The sequence below is a fragment of the Micropterus salmoides genome, unplaced genomic scaffold, assembly GCF_014851395.1.
Source record: "Micropterus salmoides isolate LMB-PRFRI ecotype aquatic unplaced genomic scaffold, ASM1485139v1 Ms_hic_scaffold_17, whole genome shotgun sequence".
NCBI lineage: Eukaryota > Metazoa > Chordata > Actinopteri > Centrarchiformes > Centrarchidae > Micropterus > Micropterus salmoides.
Window position 1 is genome coordinate 17,106,511 of NW_024040817.1, and position 21,212 is coordinate 17,127,722.

The 21,212-nt window shown below is 38.6% G+C and overlaps 1 protein-coding gene across 1 annotated transcript; it reads right to left on the reverse strand.

The window, feature by feature from the left end:
• Positions 1-1,118: 1,118 nt before the first annotated feature.
• LOC119906693 (synaptic vesicle glycoprotein 2A-like) lies at positions 1,119-21,176 on the reverse strand. The gene is made up of 13 exons (XM_038724002.1): positions 21,010-21,176; positions 17,152-17,906; positions 16,171-16,351; positions 14,757-14,908; positions 13,793-13,926; positions 13,522-13,611; positions 12,595-12,702; positions 11,498-11,586; positions 11,246-11,410; positions 10,964-11,097; positions 7,282-7,488; positions 7,036-7,195; positions 1,119-5,975 (listed from the first exon to the last, which is right to left on the reverse strand). The coding sequence occupies exons 2-13, from the start codon at positions 17,759-17,761 to the stop codon at positions 5,792-5,794; spliced, it is 2,214 nt and encodes a 737-aa protein (XP_038579930.1). The 5' UTR covers positions 17,762-17,906; positions 21,010-21,176; the 3' UTR covers positions 1,119-5,791.
• Positions 21,177-21,212: the final 36 nt, after the last annotated feature.

Below are 21,212 nucleotides of genomic sequence, written 5' to 3' on the forward strand. Positions count from 1 at the left end.
TATTTGTAGTGGAGATGAGTGGTACCCGGTGGGGTCTTCTGCTGTTGTAACCCATCCGCCTCAAGGTTGTGCGTGTTGTGGCTTCACAAATGCTTTGCTGCATACCTCGGTTGTAACGAGTGGTTATTTCAGTCAAAGTTGCTCTTCTATCAGCTTGAATCAGTCGGCCCATTCTCCTCTGACCTCTAGCATCAACAAGGCATTTTCGCCCACAGGACTGCCGCATACTGGATGTTTTTCCCTTTTCACACCATTCTTTGTAAACCCTACAAATGGTTGTGCGTGAAAATCCCAGTAACTGAGCAGATTGTGAAATACTCAGACCGGTCCGTCTGGCACCAACAACCATGCCACGCTCAAAATTGCTTAAATCACCTTTCTTTCCCATTCTGACATTTAGTTTGGAGTTCAGGAGATTGTCTTGACCAGGACCACACCCCTAAATGCACTGAAGCAACTGCTATGTGATTGGTTGATTAGATAATTGCATTAATGAGAAATTGAACAGGTGTTCCTAATAATCCTTTAGGTGAATGTATAAAGTTAATATGAAATGTTCTCAGTGAGTCAGTGCGTTCCAAAATTAGTCCTTTTGGCACACAATTCCTTCCATGTGTTTCCTGGACAGTAACCGAAGGAATTAACTAATTAAATAGAATGACTTTAGTAGATACCTACTTAATTTGTCTAGCCCAGCTGGTTGAAGCCTCAGATTATCTTCTGATAAACTTTTTAAATGTAATTTTGCACAGAGAAGGACTGGATTTTGTCTCTCATTACTTACACTGGAAACGTGTTAGGAAGGATCTCAACGTCCAATATGAACATGACAGCTAGCAGAAGTTTTTACATGTACATGAAAACTGTATGATGAGGAAAAAGCGAAGTTTAGAAAAAAGTACAAAAAAGTGATTTGGTGTGGCATAATTTAGTTTCTTCTCGTTTCCTACGCTAGTAGTAATCTTACAAGGCAACAACATAATTGCACTTTCACAGCTAGTAGGCAGTCAAGGCGCTAATGTAGTGAAGATATTGTTGAAAGTACAACCCCATTTGACATTAACGTTTAAAGTTTGAAGAAAAACTCTGAGTTGAATATAAATTGACCATGACATTGGTTTTCTTTCTTCATATTTTATTTCCATATTTTTTTCTTCATAGAACTGGATAAATGGCACAAAAGTGCAAATCCCAGCATAAAGAACAACTCTCACATAAAATAAATACAGCACCTTTTTCAGCATCACTAAAATATTCTCAATATCCAGAAGTAATAAATACTGAACTTAACAAGATTTTCAGTCTTCATTTACAAAACACAAAAGACAACACATAATAGATTTCTGAGTCATATTGAACTTTTTTTGGAATGGTTTTCCTTGATCTTTTGTTCCACAAATTCCAAACTTGCACGTACAAACATCTACAGTTTCTACACACAGTACATTGATTTTTTGAATTGAACTCACATTTAGAGTACATTTTATCATTTAATAAACAGCTCAGAGTCAAACCAAAGAAAACGCTAACATAAATTCCTTCAGTCCAAACCACAGCGAAGGATTCTTGCAATAAGTTCTTTGCAGATAAAGGAGTTGTTTTCTGGCATGGGTCGGTCCTTTCTGCAGGACTCATTCAGGACTGATCCGTGTGCTCTTAAGAGTTGAGAAGACAGACACCATGCCATAAAAAGTCCTCCATCCTTTCATCAGACTGCTATCATTTAGAAAAGTCTTCAGGCTGGTGCTTGACCATATATATCACTGCCGTCAAAGATAAAACTTAAACCAGTGATCCTTTTGATAGAGTGTGTGTGTGTGTGTGTGTGTGTGTGTGTGTGTGTGTGTGTGTGTGTGTGTGTGTGTGTGTGTGTATATGAAAATACTACACATAGTAACATTGAATAGTAAACTTTTACATTTTGGACAGGAGCTTCATTTTGACAGAGGGAGCTCTTTTGATGAGTTGATAAATCGTGGTCCTTTTGGATTTCACACTGACTTCATGTTTCCTCAGAATTGGGGGAAGCCTCCACTTTATTGCTCACACTTCTCCCTTTCAAACAAACTCATTTGGACAAACGCGTTTTTGTCAAATTGTACTTTTTGTGCATAGTTTATGCACTTTTTCCATCTCCCTTTGCTTAAGCGTATTGCCCTTTTTCCGGCCGTATTTTGTACCTCTGTGACAAGATAAATTGCACAATAACAAGCATCCTCCTCAGACTATTCAGAAATTCAGGCATATATATGAAAAAGAGTTACCTGGGTACCTAGGTAAACAGGGAGCACAGTCACCACTAACTTACTTTCAGAACACATACTCAAGATTCACCAAATTTAACCCCACTTTGATTAAGAACAATCACTGCAAGCAACAAATCTATGTGATCATACAACAATGAAAACACTAGTTCTTGCTTTAGACAAAAACAGCGGGCATACAGGACGTCCAAGAAGTCAGACAATACGATACAAACATGCGTCACGATTGGTTGGATACAGAAGGATTAGGGGGTGAAGTCGTCTTTGTGAATTTAGGATGAGATCCTTTTCTGTATTGCTAAACAGAGATCTCTGGCTATCTTTGATGGCATTTGTTTTTAACACTGAACTGTATCAGCAAAAGAGCACCCGAGTCTATTATGAAGAACAAAACATTAAATTCTACACTGCATATATTCAATGAGGTTGTTTTTTTCTTCTTCTCATAGTGTAAATATATTTCCGTGGTCCCCAACTGAGCTGTATTCATCGCAGGGATGAAAACGCAACAACAGAAAAAAGTAGAAAAATATGTGACAGACGATTTAGAGTCAGCGCGCGCACACACACGCATACATCCATACATTCATCTGCACATGAACGAAGCATCCAAACCGTCTCTCCAACATGAACAAGACGGGTCACATTTGTTCATATACACACAAGACTTTGTACACAAACACCAAAGGAGATATGTGATCTTCAGAATGTATTCTAGATTTGACAGCATTAAAGTAATAGTTTGACATTTTGGCGAAGTACTGGCTTTCTTGTTAAAAGTTAAATGAGAAGATTGATACCACTCTCATGCCTGTATGCTAAATAGGAAGCTACAGTCAGCAGGCGGTTAGCTTAGCTTAGCATAAAGATTGGAAACGAGGAAACAGCTAGCCTGAACCAGTCCAAAGGTTACAAAAACCCGTCTACTAAAGCTCTTTTCAGACAGATGGTTGTGGTTCATAATTTTCAGTGAGAGGTGAGCGGGCGGGTAGGTAGGCACGGCCAATCCCATACGAGAACCAAAATGTAAAAACAAGAAGTTGTGATTTTAAGTGCGTGTTATTGGGAGTATTTATTAAAATATTGTTACCTTTGAACAGAGCCAAGCTAGCAATTTCCCTCAGTTTCCTGTCTTTATGCTAAGCTAAGCTAATTGCCTCCTGGCTTCAACTCCATACTTAAAGCACAGAAATGCAATCGTCTCATCTGACTCTGGGCAATAAAGTGAGTAAGCATACTTCAGGTAATGCTTACTCAAGCAAATGTTGAATTATTCATTTAAAGTCTCTCTCTCTCACTCACACACATAAACAAGAAGTCACACGAACTCCCATAATATCCGCAATACTTCTGAAGTGTGTGTTTTTGAGTTACAGTCTAGTCCGGGGGAGAGGCTAAGCTAACACACCGATAATGCCAAAGCCTCTAACATCCTGAACACACACACACACACACACACACACACACACACACACACACCAAAGGACGCATTTAAGTCAAACAATATACTGGGCAGCAGCACCAACACACTCACTCACTGATTGTCAGCACACATTGATGTACACCTTTGGAGAAATGATACCAAAGTAGTGATATGTATAAAGAATGGAACTCAATTAGTTTTCCTTTAAAACATTTGTTTCCAATTTAGATGAAAGCCACAGTAGGTAAATTTGTTTCTGTACTTATGTCATCCCTACATGCGGTTAAACAGTATCATACAGGAATACATGAGTGATAACTTTTCACTTTTACTGCCAGAATTGGATGCAGTAAAGGAATGACAGGAACATGAACCCTTAAACTGAAATTAGATTGAAAGTGTTTTTCAATCTGTTTTCCCTTTGTGCCGCATTGCCTGATCAATAGGACATTCTTTTTCTTTTTTTTTTAACATATTCTTCTGGTTTAATTTGTGCTTATGAATGTAATGAAGTCATATTATGACTTTTAAGAGGTATAACACAATTTTAAGAAAGGATACTGTGCTGATTGTATGTTTTGAGCCCAATCAGAAAAAGACAAAACAACCAAATGACGTTGACAAAAAATGTTAAGTTGAGGTCAGCTTAATATTTTCTAGAGCTTTCATTCAATGAAAACTATGAACACTAAACACACAAAAAGCTAGTAAGTGGACTTTGACATTTTTTTTTGTCAAACTACTGTTTCCGAGGTCAAGAATGAACTTTCACACTCAATTAAATGACTTGTTTTGTGACTTGTTTTCATATTAAGGCTAATTAATGCACCTATGCATATGGGACTTCTTGGGTGTACAGTCATTTGGCAGAGTGGTGCTGAAACATTATACAAGCAGTAAAAGTGGTCTAAACGTTTCACCACACCTGAGCTACTATAATATTTCTAAAAATATGCGGCCGCTGTTCTGTACATTCTGCTGTTGGACCAGTAAAGTAGGGTCTACATGGCTGCATTGATTTGCATGAAATGATGGCATTTAAAGGAATAAATCAGACACTTTTTCTTGTCTCACACAATCTCAAACACACTTGCACGACTAATTTACACTATAGTATCTGCTCTCACATTTAAGACTGGACCAAAACCCATCCTGCAGACGTTCCTGTGTTGCAGACATCAACATCATCACACTGCCACAGTTGTAAGGTTCAACAACAGGGAGGGAAAACACATTAGTTTAACACTGAACACAGAGGAGCTGGATCAAGCTATTCCCATTTACAACAGAGAATCCAGTGAAATGCATCTTCAGCTGTGTTTTGAGGCTATGAATCAAGGAATAGATTTATGCAGCAACATGGAAAAAATATTTTCTCTGTATCTGAATAAATCAAACTTCACTGGAATGTTTTAATATTATTTGGTAGAAAATAAGCTCTCAGCAGGTCTGGCTTCAGTAGTAGGCAGTGGTCATGGTTATTTTTGGAGAAAATATATTCACCCCGGAAAACTTTTCTCACACACAGGCATCAGTCTGTATGGAAATGTGAAGTGAATTGTACCAGTAATGTCACAGCAAATGAAAAAGCAGCACTGAAAGCCCACTGAGTCACTGAGGCAGAGGACAAGACGAGGAAGAAAAACACTGCATACATAGACTACATCTTTTCCCATTCCCCCATAAATGGCTTTTTTTTTCAGTCTCATCTCATTGTGTGACATTCCTGTCTTCTCAATTGTGTTTTGATATTGTAGATCTGTGGGCCGGTGAGAGAAAACTCCCAGAAATTAACATTTTATCCTTCCTGCACACAACAATTTATATTGCGTCACCCTGTGGAAAAGATCTGATGAACATGTCATCATTCAGATGTAGTTATCACGACACATATCTATTTCTATATCTGTTGTTCTTTTAATCACTATGGCTCTGTATAGACTTTGAATGATGCAATCCACATTTCAAAGGATTCTGGGCTTACAATGGGGATGGCAGTCTGTTCTGTTGGTGTTTGACGGGCAGCGCTGAAGCTCTCAGGGATGTTCGGGCTCTCAAACACACACTCCAGCTTTGCTCTGCTGCCCACTGCCGGTCGTTTGTTTTACTGCAACACTTGGCCTCGTGTTTCAGGCAACTTTGTTGCAAGGAAGCTCCCTGCAGCGAGTGCACCAGCAGCAAATATGATGGGTACGGCCTTGGTGATGCCAACAAATGACTGGAAGATGCTGATGCCCAGGACGGCCGCCAGCTTACAGAGGGCATTCAGGAAGCCGAACGCTGTGGTCCTGAACACAAGAGGGACAAACTCAACCACAGTGAGGAGTTTCAGCAACTGAGACAAAGAGGATTTTTAACACTAATCACTAATTACTTTCTTTAAACTGATCTGCATTTAATGTGCCAAATTATTGTATTTGGACATGCTTAGTTTTCTTTTACTACACCTTCTTATTTGTAGAACCATTGACATAACTTATGAGCACATAATTCTTACATTTTATATACTTATAATGGCTTCTCGTGGTAGTTGTTGTTTATTGTGTCATGTAGATACAAGTGCCCACACCACATGGACTTACAATGGACAATACCTTCAAATAATACATACCATGCCATTGCAAACAAAGGGCTTTGTTTCCTCTCAAAGACTACCAATAAAATCTGACAAAAATAAGGTTTCCATACTAAAACACAACTCAACTTTCTATAATAATCCAACCAGAAGAAGTCATCAAAATATATTTTCCTTAAAACAATGAAATAGACCTTCAGCATCAAGTAAATCCTAAAACAAAAAAAAGTCTTTCTTTGAACACAACTGTGCACACGGAGAGCTTTGATTTATAAACTTTTCACATAAAAGGTTCAGGTTCTTTATTTGTACTCCTAGGTAGATTTATTGTTGTTTAATACAGTCATTTGCTTTTGTGCTGAGGGTCAGATAAGAAGATCTGTGTGATGGAACTGCATGTTTTCGAGTGGCCTTTTATTGTGGCCAGCCTAAGGCACAACCTGTGCAACACCCATGCTGTCTGATCAGCATCTTGATATGCCACACCTGTGAGGTGGATGGATTATCTCGGCAAAGGAGAGGTGCTCACTAACACAGAATTTGGCAGATTTGTGAACAATATTTGAGAGAAATAGGCCTTTTGTGTACATAGAGAAAGTCTTAGATCTTTGAGTTCAGCTCATGATGAATGGGGGCAAAAACAAAATGGTTGCATATATAATTTTGTTCAGTGTATATATAGATTTTTTTTATAAAAAGGAAACAGGTGTGCTTCTATAAATATATGAAAAGTTATTAAAAAACAGGTCACTAGTTGGTACATCTGACATTACCTTTTATCTGAGGGGTAAAGCTCCACTGTTATCACATCCAGGGCGTTCCACGAGGCGATGCTGATGCCACCAAACAGGCACAATAGTGCGATCATCCCTGATTCGCTGTTGCCGAACATCAGGAAGAAACAGCTGACACAAGATATGACACTGGATCCCGCTGTTTGGAGAGAGGTGAGAGTTACATGACGTTAAAGAGCCTCTCTGGCCATAGGTGAATAATGTGCATTGATTAGATTTACCCACCCAGCATCCTTAAACGGCCAATTTTGTCCATTAATAGAGCCGACACAATGTTGCCAGGCAACACTGCCAACGTGCCGAGGAAGTTGACAAAGTATATCATGTAGGCATTGTTGAAGTCGTCGCTGAAGTCCAGAATGCAGCCCTCCTTGTTGTGGAGAAACGTGCTGTTGATCAGTTTACAGTTGACAAACCTGTATTTGAACAAATCTGATTTCATCAGAAATCAGAAAAATAAGTGTTATTGCTATGTAACATTAAGAAATTCATGAAAACTTGAGGAATTTATTGACATAAATGTAAGGGTGTCATTTCCACTGGGGAGGGGGATAAAATGTCTGCTTCATTTTTTTTTTTAAGTTTAATTTTCAAATCTTTGTGATCTGCCACAATCTAGATGACAGAATAGAGAAGTTGTTGAAAAAGTGTCGACATGTTGGTACATTCATCTAAATCACCTTCTGGTGTTACTGTTATTGTTGGGGCTGGGCAATAAAATAATAATGATAATTATCGTGATATCATTTTCCTCAATGTTCAATAAATGTTTAATTTACTTCATTTGAATCACAAATGAATAAGCACTTAATTATTTTTATAAAGATATTTATTTTGTTGAGGAAAGGAACTGAAAATAGATTTTACTTAATTTTATTCATGCATATTTGTTGAAAAAAGATTTTATCATAATTGTTTTGAATGTTTTTCCTCAGATTTGTTAAGGGATCCACTGTTTGGCATCAAATGTTTATGTTCTGACCATAAAGAATAGTTTAAAACCACAAGTATCTGGTTTCTTCAACTTTCACTCTGGAGCAACAATCAGCCTTTAAACCTTAAAGAAATTTTATATTTATTGGGATAATTATCAATATCAAATGTAATGAAATTTTTTATTGTGACTTTTGGCCACTATTGGCCGTATCGCCCAGCCATATGTGCAAATTATAGTTTCACACTTATCTGGAGGGGGGTTGAAATAATGATTTGGCATTTATTGTGATAATTATCAATCAAAACATTTTATTGCAATAACATTTTTGGCCATATTGCACAGCTCTACGTTCTCTCCAAGAAACCTTTTATTTGCTCTGGGTTTCACCTCTCATGCCACACAGACTTATTTACAGAAGGTTGTTCGGGCTGAATGCAGCCTGAAGGGAGGATGGGAGACACACGTCAGATCAGAAAAATTTACTTTCAGTAATTAACTAATGTAATCTATGTTTTAATTTGCTTCTCCTAAAAGATGCTGTAAGTTAAAATCGATCAAACATACGGCAGTAAAGGGGCAGCGGTGGCCTAAATGCCACTTAGCGAATGTGATCAAGACATTTCTGCGAAAGAGAGATTTCATCTCAGTGAAACTCCTCTGAATATATGTAAAGGTTAAAAAAAATGTTTTAAAGGGTTATTAGAGCCTTAAAGATACAATTATTTTGATAGCATTTATAATTGTTTGCTTATCCTGTCATTATTATGGAAAACATAATATGCAGTTAATTTGTATTTTTTGTTTAAAGATTTTTAAGGACTCCATTGTCTTCTGAAACCAAACCTACATAACCCTAATCCATGAATTATTCGTTTCTCTAAAACATTGAAAGAGGGGATTGAATGATCTCTCTGCAACAGAAACCAGGACATTTGTCACCGTACAATCAATCCGCTGTCACCGGCTGCTTTTAATATAAATTCCTTTCAGGCAGAAACTAAACATAAAAACAGCAACCACCAGTATCAACGTTTTAAAATAAATAATAAAAATATAGAAAAAGTCAGAGGAGGTCACATTGTCTTTCAATACCGGGTGTCCTTGGGGTATAGTCCTCAAAAGTTATTTGATTCTCTGTTTATACTTCGCTGCCTGCGGCCGCACAAACTACTTGGTCAGATTTTCTGATGACACTGCTGAAAGTGCTTCCATACCAATAACAACTAGCAGTTTTATTAAAGGGACTCAGGCATAAAAGTGCTGAACGATCATAAAATTTTAGATGCACAATTGACATAAACATAAAAGAATGTATCGCTGGCTTCAGGGATGAGAAGACACTGCTGCTGTGGAAGTGAAGTCTTATGTTAGCAGAGAAACCGCTTTTCCCAGGCAGATGCTGACATGTTGATTGATGAAAGCACAAGCAGAAATCAAAACCATACAACAAAAACCCACCATGGACTGCAGATGCCACATAAACAAAAGGGAGATTTCAGTTATTCCATCTTTTTTGTTCCTTTTTTGCGCATGGTAACACGCTTATATACAAAGCATTCACAAATAAATAAGCTATTGATACTATAAAATAAGTTGCAGGTCATACTTGCTATAGAAGCTGACATTCAAGAAGCAAAACATCTAAAAAAAACAACAACAGCAAATGTACAAAACACAGGCATGTTGCAAAACTGCAAGAAATACCTCTTTGTTCAATGGCAGCCAAGTGCTGTAATATGAGTTTAGCAGTGAGTTTTTTCATGTTTGTGTGGTCTGACGGTGAACGCAGCTTCTGTCTTTCCATCGAGTCTACGAGGAGCTTTGGTTCTGACGATCCAGTTTAACACACTCTTACATCTGTTTTTCCTTAATCATGAAGCTTTCACAGCTAATCCCATCAAGCCACTGTCAAAGAGTTCGGTCTGGAATTGTTTACGCTGCTACAGCAACAGCTCTGCCGCAGTGTAACCCGTGAATACCAGCAACAGAATGTTTCTATGGTTGCAGTCCTGCTGAACCACTGTATTGTGTCTTCTCTCTATTTTTACTTTAGGTTGCAAAAAAACCGATTGTAAATGCATGTTTAATCTCAAACAATTCTTGTTTTTGCTGAGCAGCTGTGTGAACAAAGTACAGTGATCATTACATTGCAGTGTGTCTGCAGTTTAATACCACACAGCAGCATTAACCAATATTTCTGTACTAACAGTGGATCAAAATCAAATGACTATATGTAATGTTAAAGAAGATGCTGACATTTAATTATCACCAGACTTTGCTGTTACCTTCAGCTCTGCAGAGCATTTTATTGTCCTTTAACTCATTGCTTTGGTTTGACAGAACACAACTTTACTGTTTTAGAAATCTGTTCTCATAAGCATGGTTTCCAGGCAGCTGTTTTCAGCAAAAAGCTCTGATTAACCCACTGTGCGATACCTGTTCAACACCTACAGGCAGAGAGACAATTAGCAACTAGTTTGTAAACATAGTGGAGCACTTAGCAGTTTCCACAGGAGGTGACCAGAACAGAGCTAAAAGCAGAGTGAATATTAGACTAACATTTGCTGTGTGGCCAGAAACACGACTCCAAATAAATGTTGCTCATTGTCTGCTAGATGTGTAAATAGGTAACCGTTTGCTAACACGTTCACCAACAACATTTTACGGTGATAATAAGTCACTCTTGTGTCTGCAGCTTGTTTTTCTTCCCCTAAGTGGCTAAAAGAAGCATTTTTGCAGGTTTAAATTGAATATCTTTGACTTTTTGGACAAAACAAGTGATTTGAAAACTTCACTTTGAGGTTTCAGTGCTTGTGGTGCTGCACAGTGCTTCCCTTTGACATTTTATAGACTATATGATGACGAAATAAATTAGATGAATCAGTAATCAAACAAATCATTAGTTGAAGCTGCAATTAAAACTCCCTGATCCTGACCGTCTACACCGATTAATTTTCTGTCCATGTTTACCTGTGTTATAGAACAAACTTGCAATAAAGGTGCAGTTTCTGAAGAAGGTGTGTGTGGAGGTGATGTCCTCAAAGTAGCACTCCTCGAACACAGAGTCTTCAAACACCATGGACTTCATCTTCAGGTTGAGGAACCTGGTGAGCAGGTCACAGGTTCTCAGTTTTGTATTGTACTGTTTCAGAATTTATTAGCATTCACATGTAAATCTGATTATCCCAACTTTTGAGTGTCCAGGAACAAAAAGTGTCCAGGAACAAAAACTGCTGCTGACAAACCACTTACTTGTCATTGAAGTAGTGTCCTTCGCGATGCACTTGGTTTTCCAGGGTAAAGTTAAAAGTGATGTGGTCCACGCGTTCCTTGGTGAAGGTCTTTGTGCGTGATTCATATTCCTGCTTCTGGATGTACTTGATCATGTCTGGGAACCACACCGTCAGACCGTAGTAGCTGCAAAAGTTCAGGGACAAATGAAATAAGCCTCAAAGGTGAATGTGATTCACCATATAGCAAAGGTTCTATGAGTCTTTAGTTTACCTGAAAGACATGGTAAACCAAACAGCCATGAGCATGAAAGTCGTCCGTTTATATTCTGGGCTGAAGCAGGCAAGAATGTTATTCCGGATCTGCAACATGTGAACAAGAAAGCACACAGCTTTTTTAAAAGAAAGCTTGGGATACTAGATTTATACTCCTCATAAGATTCTTCTCAGTTAAATTGTCTGATTCACTTATGTTTTGACACACATTGCACACGCCGTTAACTTTAAGCTGATGTTGTTGTGATGTTTTACTTTACATTTCTGAGCAGTAACACGCAACTCGTAGAGCTCAAATGAACTTTATTAATAGGAGATAAAACTTCAATTTCAACTTCAAGAGTGGAAACTGTTCAGTAGGCATTAAGCAGGTGGTGCAGTGGCAGATTTAGAAGAAACTGGAGGGTGTAGGCGTGTAGCAGAGCGTAGGCTGAATGCAAATTAAAAATCAGGCACAAAAGCCGGTAAAGTTTCTGCCTGGAGTGGTGGTGCTGCAACAATGTGCAACACAAGGACAAAACATGTTTAAACACAAGAAAGTCAAATACAAACATACAATCTACACAAAAAAATTTTTAACAACTAGAAGAACTGCAAATTAGTTGTTTGTTTCACCAAATTCAATTTTAGGAGACAAAAAGCGAGAGATGAATATGGGTGGGAAAAAAGCTGTAATCATTTGTTGATTTTCCTTTTAATTCACTCATAAAATCAGACGTAGTTTAAGAATACAAAATAATTCATAAGTAAAAACAAAAGAAGGCATTTTAAACCTTCTTAGCAGCTCTTGGACTCGCTGCCACCTACATACTGTTTGTTTCCACGGATGCAAGCTCCAGAGAGGCCTTTTACGGCTATGCCCCAAGCTGTAAAAGGATTCAACCTCACACTCTGGTACAATAACTGTAAAACAATGAAGCAGTGATCTCATATATGATCTCAGGGGTGTTTTATTACATGCTTTTAAAAATGCAGTTACAGTTTTGGTTCAGCACTGCCTGCACAACAACAAATCTCCTCTCTAGTTGTTCCTACAAAACCCCTGATTAAAAAATTGACACACCTGAATGTTTTTTCCCGCTTAACTTCACTCACCTGTTGGGAGAGGCTCATAATCTTCAGCCTGTAGCGCTTCCAGACTGGAGTATCGGTGCCAGTTTCCACCAACTCATCCATCTGTTTCACCGTCTTAATTGTGGTGACCTTGGATAAAAGAGGCACAGATGTCATGAAATGACTTATGATGGTAACCACCATGTTTTCGAACAACTACAAGTGGAATTTCTGATAAGGCTTCCTGAAACTTCTCCCCATTGCTACACCATAGAGGAATGTCAGGCAGATAATGCAGTGAGAGGTAAAGGATGAAGCAAATCAACAATGTGAAATATCAATGGTACTTTCCCCCTAAAATCTGAATGCTTTACCTCTATTTAAAGCCACAACTTGTTTGACATTTATTGTTAGTCTCAATCTCTGTGACATGGAAAAGTCGCATTATTACATCAGTGAGCTGATCCACCGTCTGTTTTCACAACTTGTTTGGCTAAAATATAGCTTTTTTAAAAATGCTAAGTGTTGTGTACCTTCAATATTTTAATTGTTTTATGCAGAAATGTAAATAATATAATGTGGAGGCAGATTTGTACGGACCTTATCTGTAAGAAGGGTGATTATAAAGTAAAAGGGACACCTGACTATTTGTTTAGATAGTGAAAATCTAATTTGTCACGTTTTCATTGCATCAAACGACAATTAATTTCTTTTTATGTACCTAGTAGAATACAATGGATGTTGTACCAGTGACCTTTGTTGCGAGTCATTCTCGACCCTCCTTACCCGTCATCTCTCTGCTGTCGTGATCTAATAAAGGCATAGAATGCCCACAGACTTCATTTTTAAAAAAAACTACATATGAATTGCCTATTGTGAAGATGTTCATTGACTTTAATGGAAGTATTGGTTGTGAGCTGATCAAAACAATGTGATTTAATCTAACAGCGTTTTCTCAGAGATACTCACAGAAAACACCTTCTCTGGGTGTCCCTTTGCACGCATGTTGGTGTCGTGAACTTGCTTCAGAATCATCCAGCCTTCGTCATGTTTGCCATTCTGGTATGGAAAAAAGTAAACGTCAAACTGTGTACAACCCTTCTATTGTCGTCTTTATTTATTTGCATTAATTTAAACATTCAGGAGAAGAAATTATGTAAAATCAAGTCATCTTATATATGAGAAAATCCAGCTAATACTGTATGACAGAGACTAAGTGTCAACAAGCACATCTGCTAACCTCTAAGTAGAAGCGTGGGCTCTCTGGCATGGCACTGAGGGCAGAGATGGCTGCAACAGAAGGTAATGCACACACTAACACAAACACACGCCAGCTATGGAACTGATACGCCGAGCCCATCTGGAAACTCCATCCTGGGAAGACAAAGAAAACAACCCAACTCAAAGAAATGACCTCACACATTTCACTTTAACTTTGCCCTACAAACGTGTGTCAAGTCAAGTGCAGATATGGTCAGACAATAAATCTTTAAAAAGGACAGTATGGAATTAGTATTATAGACAGTATAGTATTAGTATAATATGCTTGCTAGCATACAAGCTTAAACCTGCATGGTTTTACCAGCCAGCTCCCCCTGCTACCATAAATGAAGCTCAACATTATGTTAACACTGCAAAAATATCTACATTTAAAAGAATAGTTTTGTAAAATGTGCTTTTTTTTGCTTTCTGGCAGAGAGTTAGATGAGAAGATTGATACTGCTTACATGTCTGTCCATTAAATATAAAACTGCAGTCACCAGTCGGTTAGCTTATCTTAGCATAAAGACTTCACTTGAAACAACTATCCTAGTGCTGAACAAAGGTAATAAAATCTGCCTACAAGCACCTGTAAAATTCACTTATATCTTGTTGAAGCACATTTAAAAAGTGTAAAAACCACAATTCATCATTTTGCAGTGAGTCTGAAATATTTCTTGGCTGGGTGCAGTACCTGGCAACTGCTCAGAGCCAAAGAATAGTTCAAACAAATGAGTTATATACTGAGCTTTACTCCTTTAGACAGAATCAGGCTAGTTTATTCCCCCTGTTTCTAGTATTTATGCTAAGCTAAATGGATATAGCTTTATATCTAATAGACAAACAGACATGAGTGGTGTCATTTTGGATCATCGGCTAGCTTGGACAGTGCAAAGGTAAATAACCATAACCTTAAAAACTGAGAGATAGTTTTCTGTACTCACCATAATGCGGGATTATAGCCCAGGCCATGGCAGATGCGTATATTCCCCCAATCATCCAGAACATGCAGAGCCAACTGAGGTGCTCACCACGCTTTTCTTGGGACAGAAATTCAGAATAGTAGGAAAACACGATGGGAATTGAGCCACCAATCCTGCAAAGATAAGAAAACAGCTGAGCCCAGAGTTGAACTGTCCTTGTGTTTAAGAGCTGAGATCTAGAGATACCACAGAGTTTAGGTTGTAAGATTAACAAAATTTTTACAAAGAAATAAGAGGTAAGTTTATTTTTTGCATCCTAAATATCCTGAAACACCATATGCATGCTCTTTATAACATGCTGATACACTTGGTTACTTTAAATAACTGTATTATGGATATGACAGACACAGTATAGTACTGCGAGTGAGCAAATTTCTTCAAACTCCTGAATACAAAACTAGAGCAAATGAGCTGTTTACAAGTGGAGGCACCACACATTGATTCTCCAGCCTTTAATTTACTGCACTGGTTGTTTTGTTTGGTCACTAAAGCTTTAACATTGTTTGCTTGCATTACTCCATCACCATGCTGCAACACTAACTAACAGAAGCTCTGAGGGAAAGTAATTGATTTGACTATAAATGGATTCCAGCGTCTCAATTTGCCACTTCACTAAACCAGAGAAACTGCTGTTTTTAATGAAGTAATAACTCTAAGTGTTCAGAAACTTTACTATATGCTGGAATTAGTCTTCCACTGTTAAACTCAATGATGTATAACAGTTCAGATAGATTACAAGATTACACATTTTGAAGGTTGAAGTCATATAAATAAATGTCTGTATCTATTGCCGAATGAGGTAACAAAATGTTGATTACACCTGTAGTATTACGCCCTGGATGTTCTACTGCTGCAACTTCACAATAAAAGCATTTAACTGGCGAAACACGAGTTGACTTTTATTATGAAATAGTCACAGAAAATGCAACATGTGTTTGTTAGTGAGCTTGACACTAACTGTTAAATTTCATCCAAAATGCGTCTACATAACAAGGCAAACTGTCATTTTCTGCATTTTTTGTCATGAAATAAAGGAGTAATGGAACAAGAAGGAGCAGCTACAGTGAGCTGTTAGATGGAGAGTTGTAGGTACTCATTTTCATATCATAGCTTGTCACTACTTATGTGTGTTGATTGATAATAAGCTTTTAAACAGCAAAAAGAGCATACAATTTTAAATGTATATATTAGTGAAATGAATAATATATTTAAATACTATTATTTAAAATGCAAATATATTTAAATAATTTAATGGCCCTGCTTGATTGTACTGTAGAACATCACTACACAAAAACATACCCAGCGTTAAAGTGAAGTCACTGACACATCAGATCAGAAAAAGTTACAACACTTTACACAGTATTTTTCAATTTACCCAACACCCGAGAGGAGCCGGCAAAACAGAAAGGTGCTGTAGCCCTGGACGAAGGAAGAGAAGAAGGAGAAGACACTATTGATGGAGAGAGAGATTAGAAGAGACTGACGACGGCCTATCCGGTCAGCCAGAGCTCCCCAGAGGAAAGCGCCAACCATCATCCCAAAATATACAATCAGACCTGTGGAGAGAGCAAAGGAAATTAAATTACTATACAGGAACATACTACATACACAAACATAGAAAATGTCAGTGTATGTTGAAACATTTGATTTTGAAATTGTTTAATTCATATTTTTACTGCAGAACTTTTTTTTATTTAGTGTTAACCTGTCCTGTCTTCTTTATTTCTGCCATATAGTAGTCCTACCATTAGAGTACTGGCTTTATAGGTTCATGCTTATTCTGCTGACTGCTGGCCTCTTAAGACAGGCAGTTTAAAAATAGTAATAAACTTTTTCATTTCTGTAAAGATCTGGCAGAGATTATTCATTTTTCCTAAATCACTTGAAAAAGACATAAACTTTCAAAATATAAACAAATATATAGTTAGTTTGTAGTAAAAAGTAATTTCATTAACAGCTGGGCACTGTAGTTTTTAGGAAACATTACTCAAAAACAAACAAAGTATTTGTTGGGGTCTATTTTCAGCTGCGGATTAATACGCATTTAGTTCTCTACTGAGTCATTCATTACCATTAAAATGTCGCCCACTACAAAGGCGTAGCTCACTGATGTGTTTATAATGATTTTCGGAGAACAATAAAATTCTATGGCTCAGATGAATAAGCTCTATCAGGCTTCGGACACACCAATACTTGTTAGTAGGATGAATTAATTGTTGGTTTTGGAGATTTGTTGACAATAAGAAAAATATAGAGACGGCCTTGTTCTTGAAGCAACAAAAAAATGCATCATGACACAGCCAAACCAGAACCTGTACAACAGAAGGAAACACAATCACCTGTAAAAGAGTCTTACCAAGCATGCTTTTGTTAGGTTCAGACAGGCACATGTCTTTCTCGGCACTAGGCAGGACAAACCCAACCACGAAGATCTCCACACCATCTGCCATGAGAGCCAGCCCCAGCACAAAGTACAGGGTCCACTGGAACTTGCCGTGACCACATTCTTGTAAAATGGTCTCGTACTGTTGAGCCAGCTCTTCCTGGTCCTTCCTCCTCTCGCCCTCGGACACTGCGATATCTCTGAACTGCTGAGCACCGGCCCTCACCGAGCCTGGACCTCCAGCCATGCTGCCCTTGCCTGACTCAGCCCTGGGAATTCCTTGGTACTCCCCCTCATAGATCTCATCATCCTCATCGTGACCTTCTGTCGAGTCACTGTGGCCGCCCTCATCGTCGTTGCCCGCCTGGCTGTCTCCACGGTAGTAGCCTCCATCCTGGCTTCCCTGCACAGGGTAGTCATCATCATCGTCCTCTTCAAACCGACTGTAAGAGCGCCTGCTGTACTCATCACTCACCCGATCCACTGAACGGCCAACCTTCTTAGATGCTTGCCGCTTGACTTCTTTGGCAATTTCTTTGGCACTTTTTATGATGGCAGTCCGGTTTTGGTAGCCGTCCTCCATTTTAAAGAGGTTTGCAAGATGCAAAAGTGGTCAAAGAATTAGGCCACCTGAGCGTGCTGGAACTTCAGTTTTTTCAGGATACACCTCGTAGATTTGAAGAATTGACTCCTTGGCTCACTTAACTGAGACCAGTCTCGTCTTATGTCTAAGGAGAAAATGTAAAGATAAATAAAAATGTAAAGAAATTAGCAACCTTTGTTATCTAGAGAGGCATTCGATAGTACCTTCAAAAGCATTAGTGCACATTTCTAAAGGCATTTTCCAATTGTCAATTACATGACTACAAAGAGACAAAACAACCACAAAGAGGCACAAAATGACTTAAGAGATGCAACATGACTAAAAGAAACACAAAATGTCCACAAAGAAACAAAAAGACTACAAAGAGACACAAAACTACTACAAAGAGTCAAACACAATTACAAAGAACAACAAAATGACTACAAACATAAACAGGAATAGAAAAAGTCAAAACAACTTAGAAGAGACACATAATCACTACAAAGACTCAAACAGGACAACAAAGAGACACAAAACGACTACAAAGATACACAAAACAACAACAAAGAGGCACAAAATGACCATAAAGACACAAAGCAAATACAAATTACGTATAGTGTATTTATGTCTTTCTGAACAGATCTTTTTCTTCAGCTCAACAAACCAGCTAACCAGACTTTAATGGTGTGTTTCCAAACTATACCGCTTAAATTTACATATCTGCCCAGCATGTGTTCACTGCTGAATCACTGGTGGGTCTGAGCAGCAATTACAGGGCAAGGCATCAAGCTTTGAATAGTGAGAGTGGTTTTTAATGGATGTTTCTTAGTGCGGAAATGCCCTGAATGCCTCAGTTCAAGTTCATGGAGAAGAGCTACAGTACGTGAACATGACTCAAATGTAATGTGACTGAGATAATGCTCCAAAGGATCAGACACTGGTTTGGAATAAAAGAACATCACTGTAAGGCCTTCACTGTTTATGTCATCATCCCATAACAAAATGGAAGTATTTGAGTAGATTAAGCAATTAAATTTCAGGTTTGGCGATAAACCCATAAGTATATAGCGTATCAAATCAAGCCGTACACGGCCCTTAATGGAGTGAACAACAAAAGTGAACAACTGCTGATTTAGAGAAGCGGTGTGCTAAATCAAATGAGGCTTGAAATGGAGAGAAATACGCCTTAAAATTGATGTCCATTTTACCGGTCCGCTGCAGTATCTCCTTTTGAAAAAAGAACATTGATAAGGTACCAGCTCGTGTAGTTCACTGACAGTACCCACATGCATATGCTTCTGTATTAAGACACTTGTGCCTCCGGTCAACATGCAATAAAACAACATGTCACTTTGATTTCAGGGTGCAGTGAAATAACAGAACGAGAGACATCACCACCACGCTCACTTAGACCCCTGTTTCAGAAACGAGTTCTGACGGGTAATAACGGGCTGACATAGCTTTCAATGTGCCAGGTATACAGTATATATAGGGCCAGAGACAGGATTTTAGAAATATTGAGGTCAGGGGTCAACAAACATGCGTTTTAGGTTGTTAAAATGGCCAAGTTAACGTAAACAGAGTAGTTTAGTTTATTTGAGCAATTAATGGTATCATGGTATTTAACCATATCTGCATCTATATCCTGATCAATGCACAACACTCGTTTGATTTGTTTATGTTTAATTCAACATCATCTCCAGTCCTAAGGCCACAGATCCTTCACTGTCCGCATGACAAGCAGATTTACTGGCACCGATAAAGAAACCCCACAGGCCTGGTCGGCCAAGCTAAACTGTAGGACACTAACCTAATAATATCTTGGACTCATGCAGGCTTGTAATCACTATCCTTTGCAAACATAACACACACGCCTGTGTAAAATAATATGTGTTTTCGTGTGTCATTGGTTACTGGGACATTTGAATAGAACAAAGCCATTGCTAATTTTATTAGTTAGTAACTCCTATGCTTTTCCTGACATGACAAGTCTCTGATGTGACTGTGTTGTTGCACCTGTTAGGCTGAGACAAACTAGATCTTTATGTTTTTGCAGTTTAGTTAGTTTGGTCATAATTGCAGCACGCGTAGCTCCACCCAACATCAACCTTAGCAGCCTTAGTCACAGAGAAAATACTTGCATGAAAAGCACAGGTGTTACTAATAACATTAATGATGGCCCTGTAAGCCATGACAGTGTGACAGCAAGCCAGCCTGCACAAGTGACGCGACACATCACATGTGACATGTCAAGATGTCTTGTGTAAAAAAGTCCTATGGTTATAGAAAGTAATATGTAGATAAAGCTCAATAAAATCATGAATGTGCTTTAAGGTCATTGAAGCATATTACAGAGATAGATAGATTGATCCACAAAGAAAATCAAGTGTAAAGGCAAACACTAGTTAGAGACAAACAAAGGCTTTAAGCCCACTTTTAACATTTTGTCCCGTTGTCAAATTGATAGCATCTCTGCAGCCCAGTGCCGCCTGCAACACACATCTCACCCTGTCAGCGGAAGAGAGCAGGCAGGTCTGAGGATGAGGAGGATGTTGTTATTTCTCCCTTGTTTGAGCAACCCTTTTTTTTTTTTTTTTCACCTCCCTCTTTCAAAAATCAATCAGCATCCACTTCCTTGCAAGGCCAAGCAGGGAAAATAGCCATCACATCACATGCATACAAGCAAAAGCAACTGGGAGAGTTCACAACTGCAGACGACCGCCACAGAAATGACAAAAAATCTTCGTGCAGAGACAAAATATTATGCTCTTTCCAACATTATCATAATATACGTCCTGTGGTGTCTTGCAGGATTGTTATTTTTCAAAAATGTGAATTCAAGAGTATGATTGAATATGTGCTAATGTAAGCCTGCAATCCGGTCATAATCGTCTTCACTGATGTTAAGAAAAAGGCCTTGTCGCTAACAGGCCAATTTACACAGCCCACAAATACAGGATTCAAATACAAATCTGCCACAAATAGCAGCTGATTGTCTGCTCGCCTGCATCCTGACATCTGTGCTCATTCTTAGGAATCGCTGCCAGCAGCTTGTCACGACTTGAATTAGATTATAGATAGGCCCCGTTTCACAAAATCGATCTTAATTGCTGCGTAAAGAAACGGTTGGAGAACACGCCCATCGTCTCTTCCACAGGATGTCTTAATGCAAAAATTAAAAGCACACTGCAATAAAACGCCACCAGCCGCGAACAGTTACTTATTATCCACTTTATATTCATGCTCACCTTTATTCCTGCGACGTGGACCCTCTTCAGCCGGGAGATGGTGATGAGGAGGGTGAGGAAAAGGAGGAGGAGGGTGATGATACGTACGAGGCTGTTGCCGTGAACCGACTGATGATGCTGTGCGGTTTGGAGAAGAGAAGCCCACGCCATTCACACACTTAGTGATGTGCGGGGTCCCCTCCCCCTCATGCAAACCGTCACGA

Coding starts and splice junctions, on each gene's coding strand:
- LOC119906693 (XM_038724002.1), bottom strand. CDS start 17,761: ATGGAGGACGGCTACCAAAACCGGACTGCCATCATAAAAAGTGCCAAA. Junction 16,352..17,151: donor ACCTAACAAAAGCATGCTTG/GTAAGACTCTTT, acceptor CTCTCTCCACAG/GTCTGATTGTATATTTTGGG. Junction 7,196..7,281: donor TGGCCGTTTAAGGATGCTGG/GTGGGTAAATCT, acceptor CTCTCCAAACAG/CGGGATCCAGTGTCATATCT.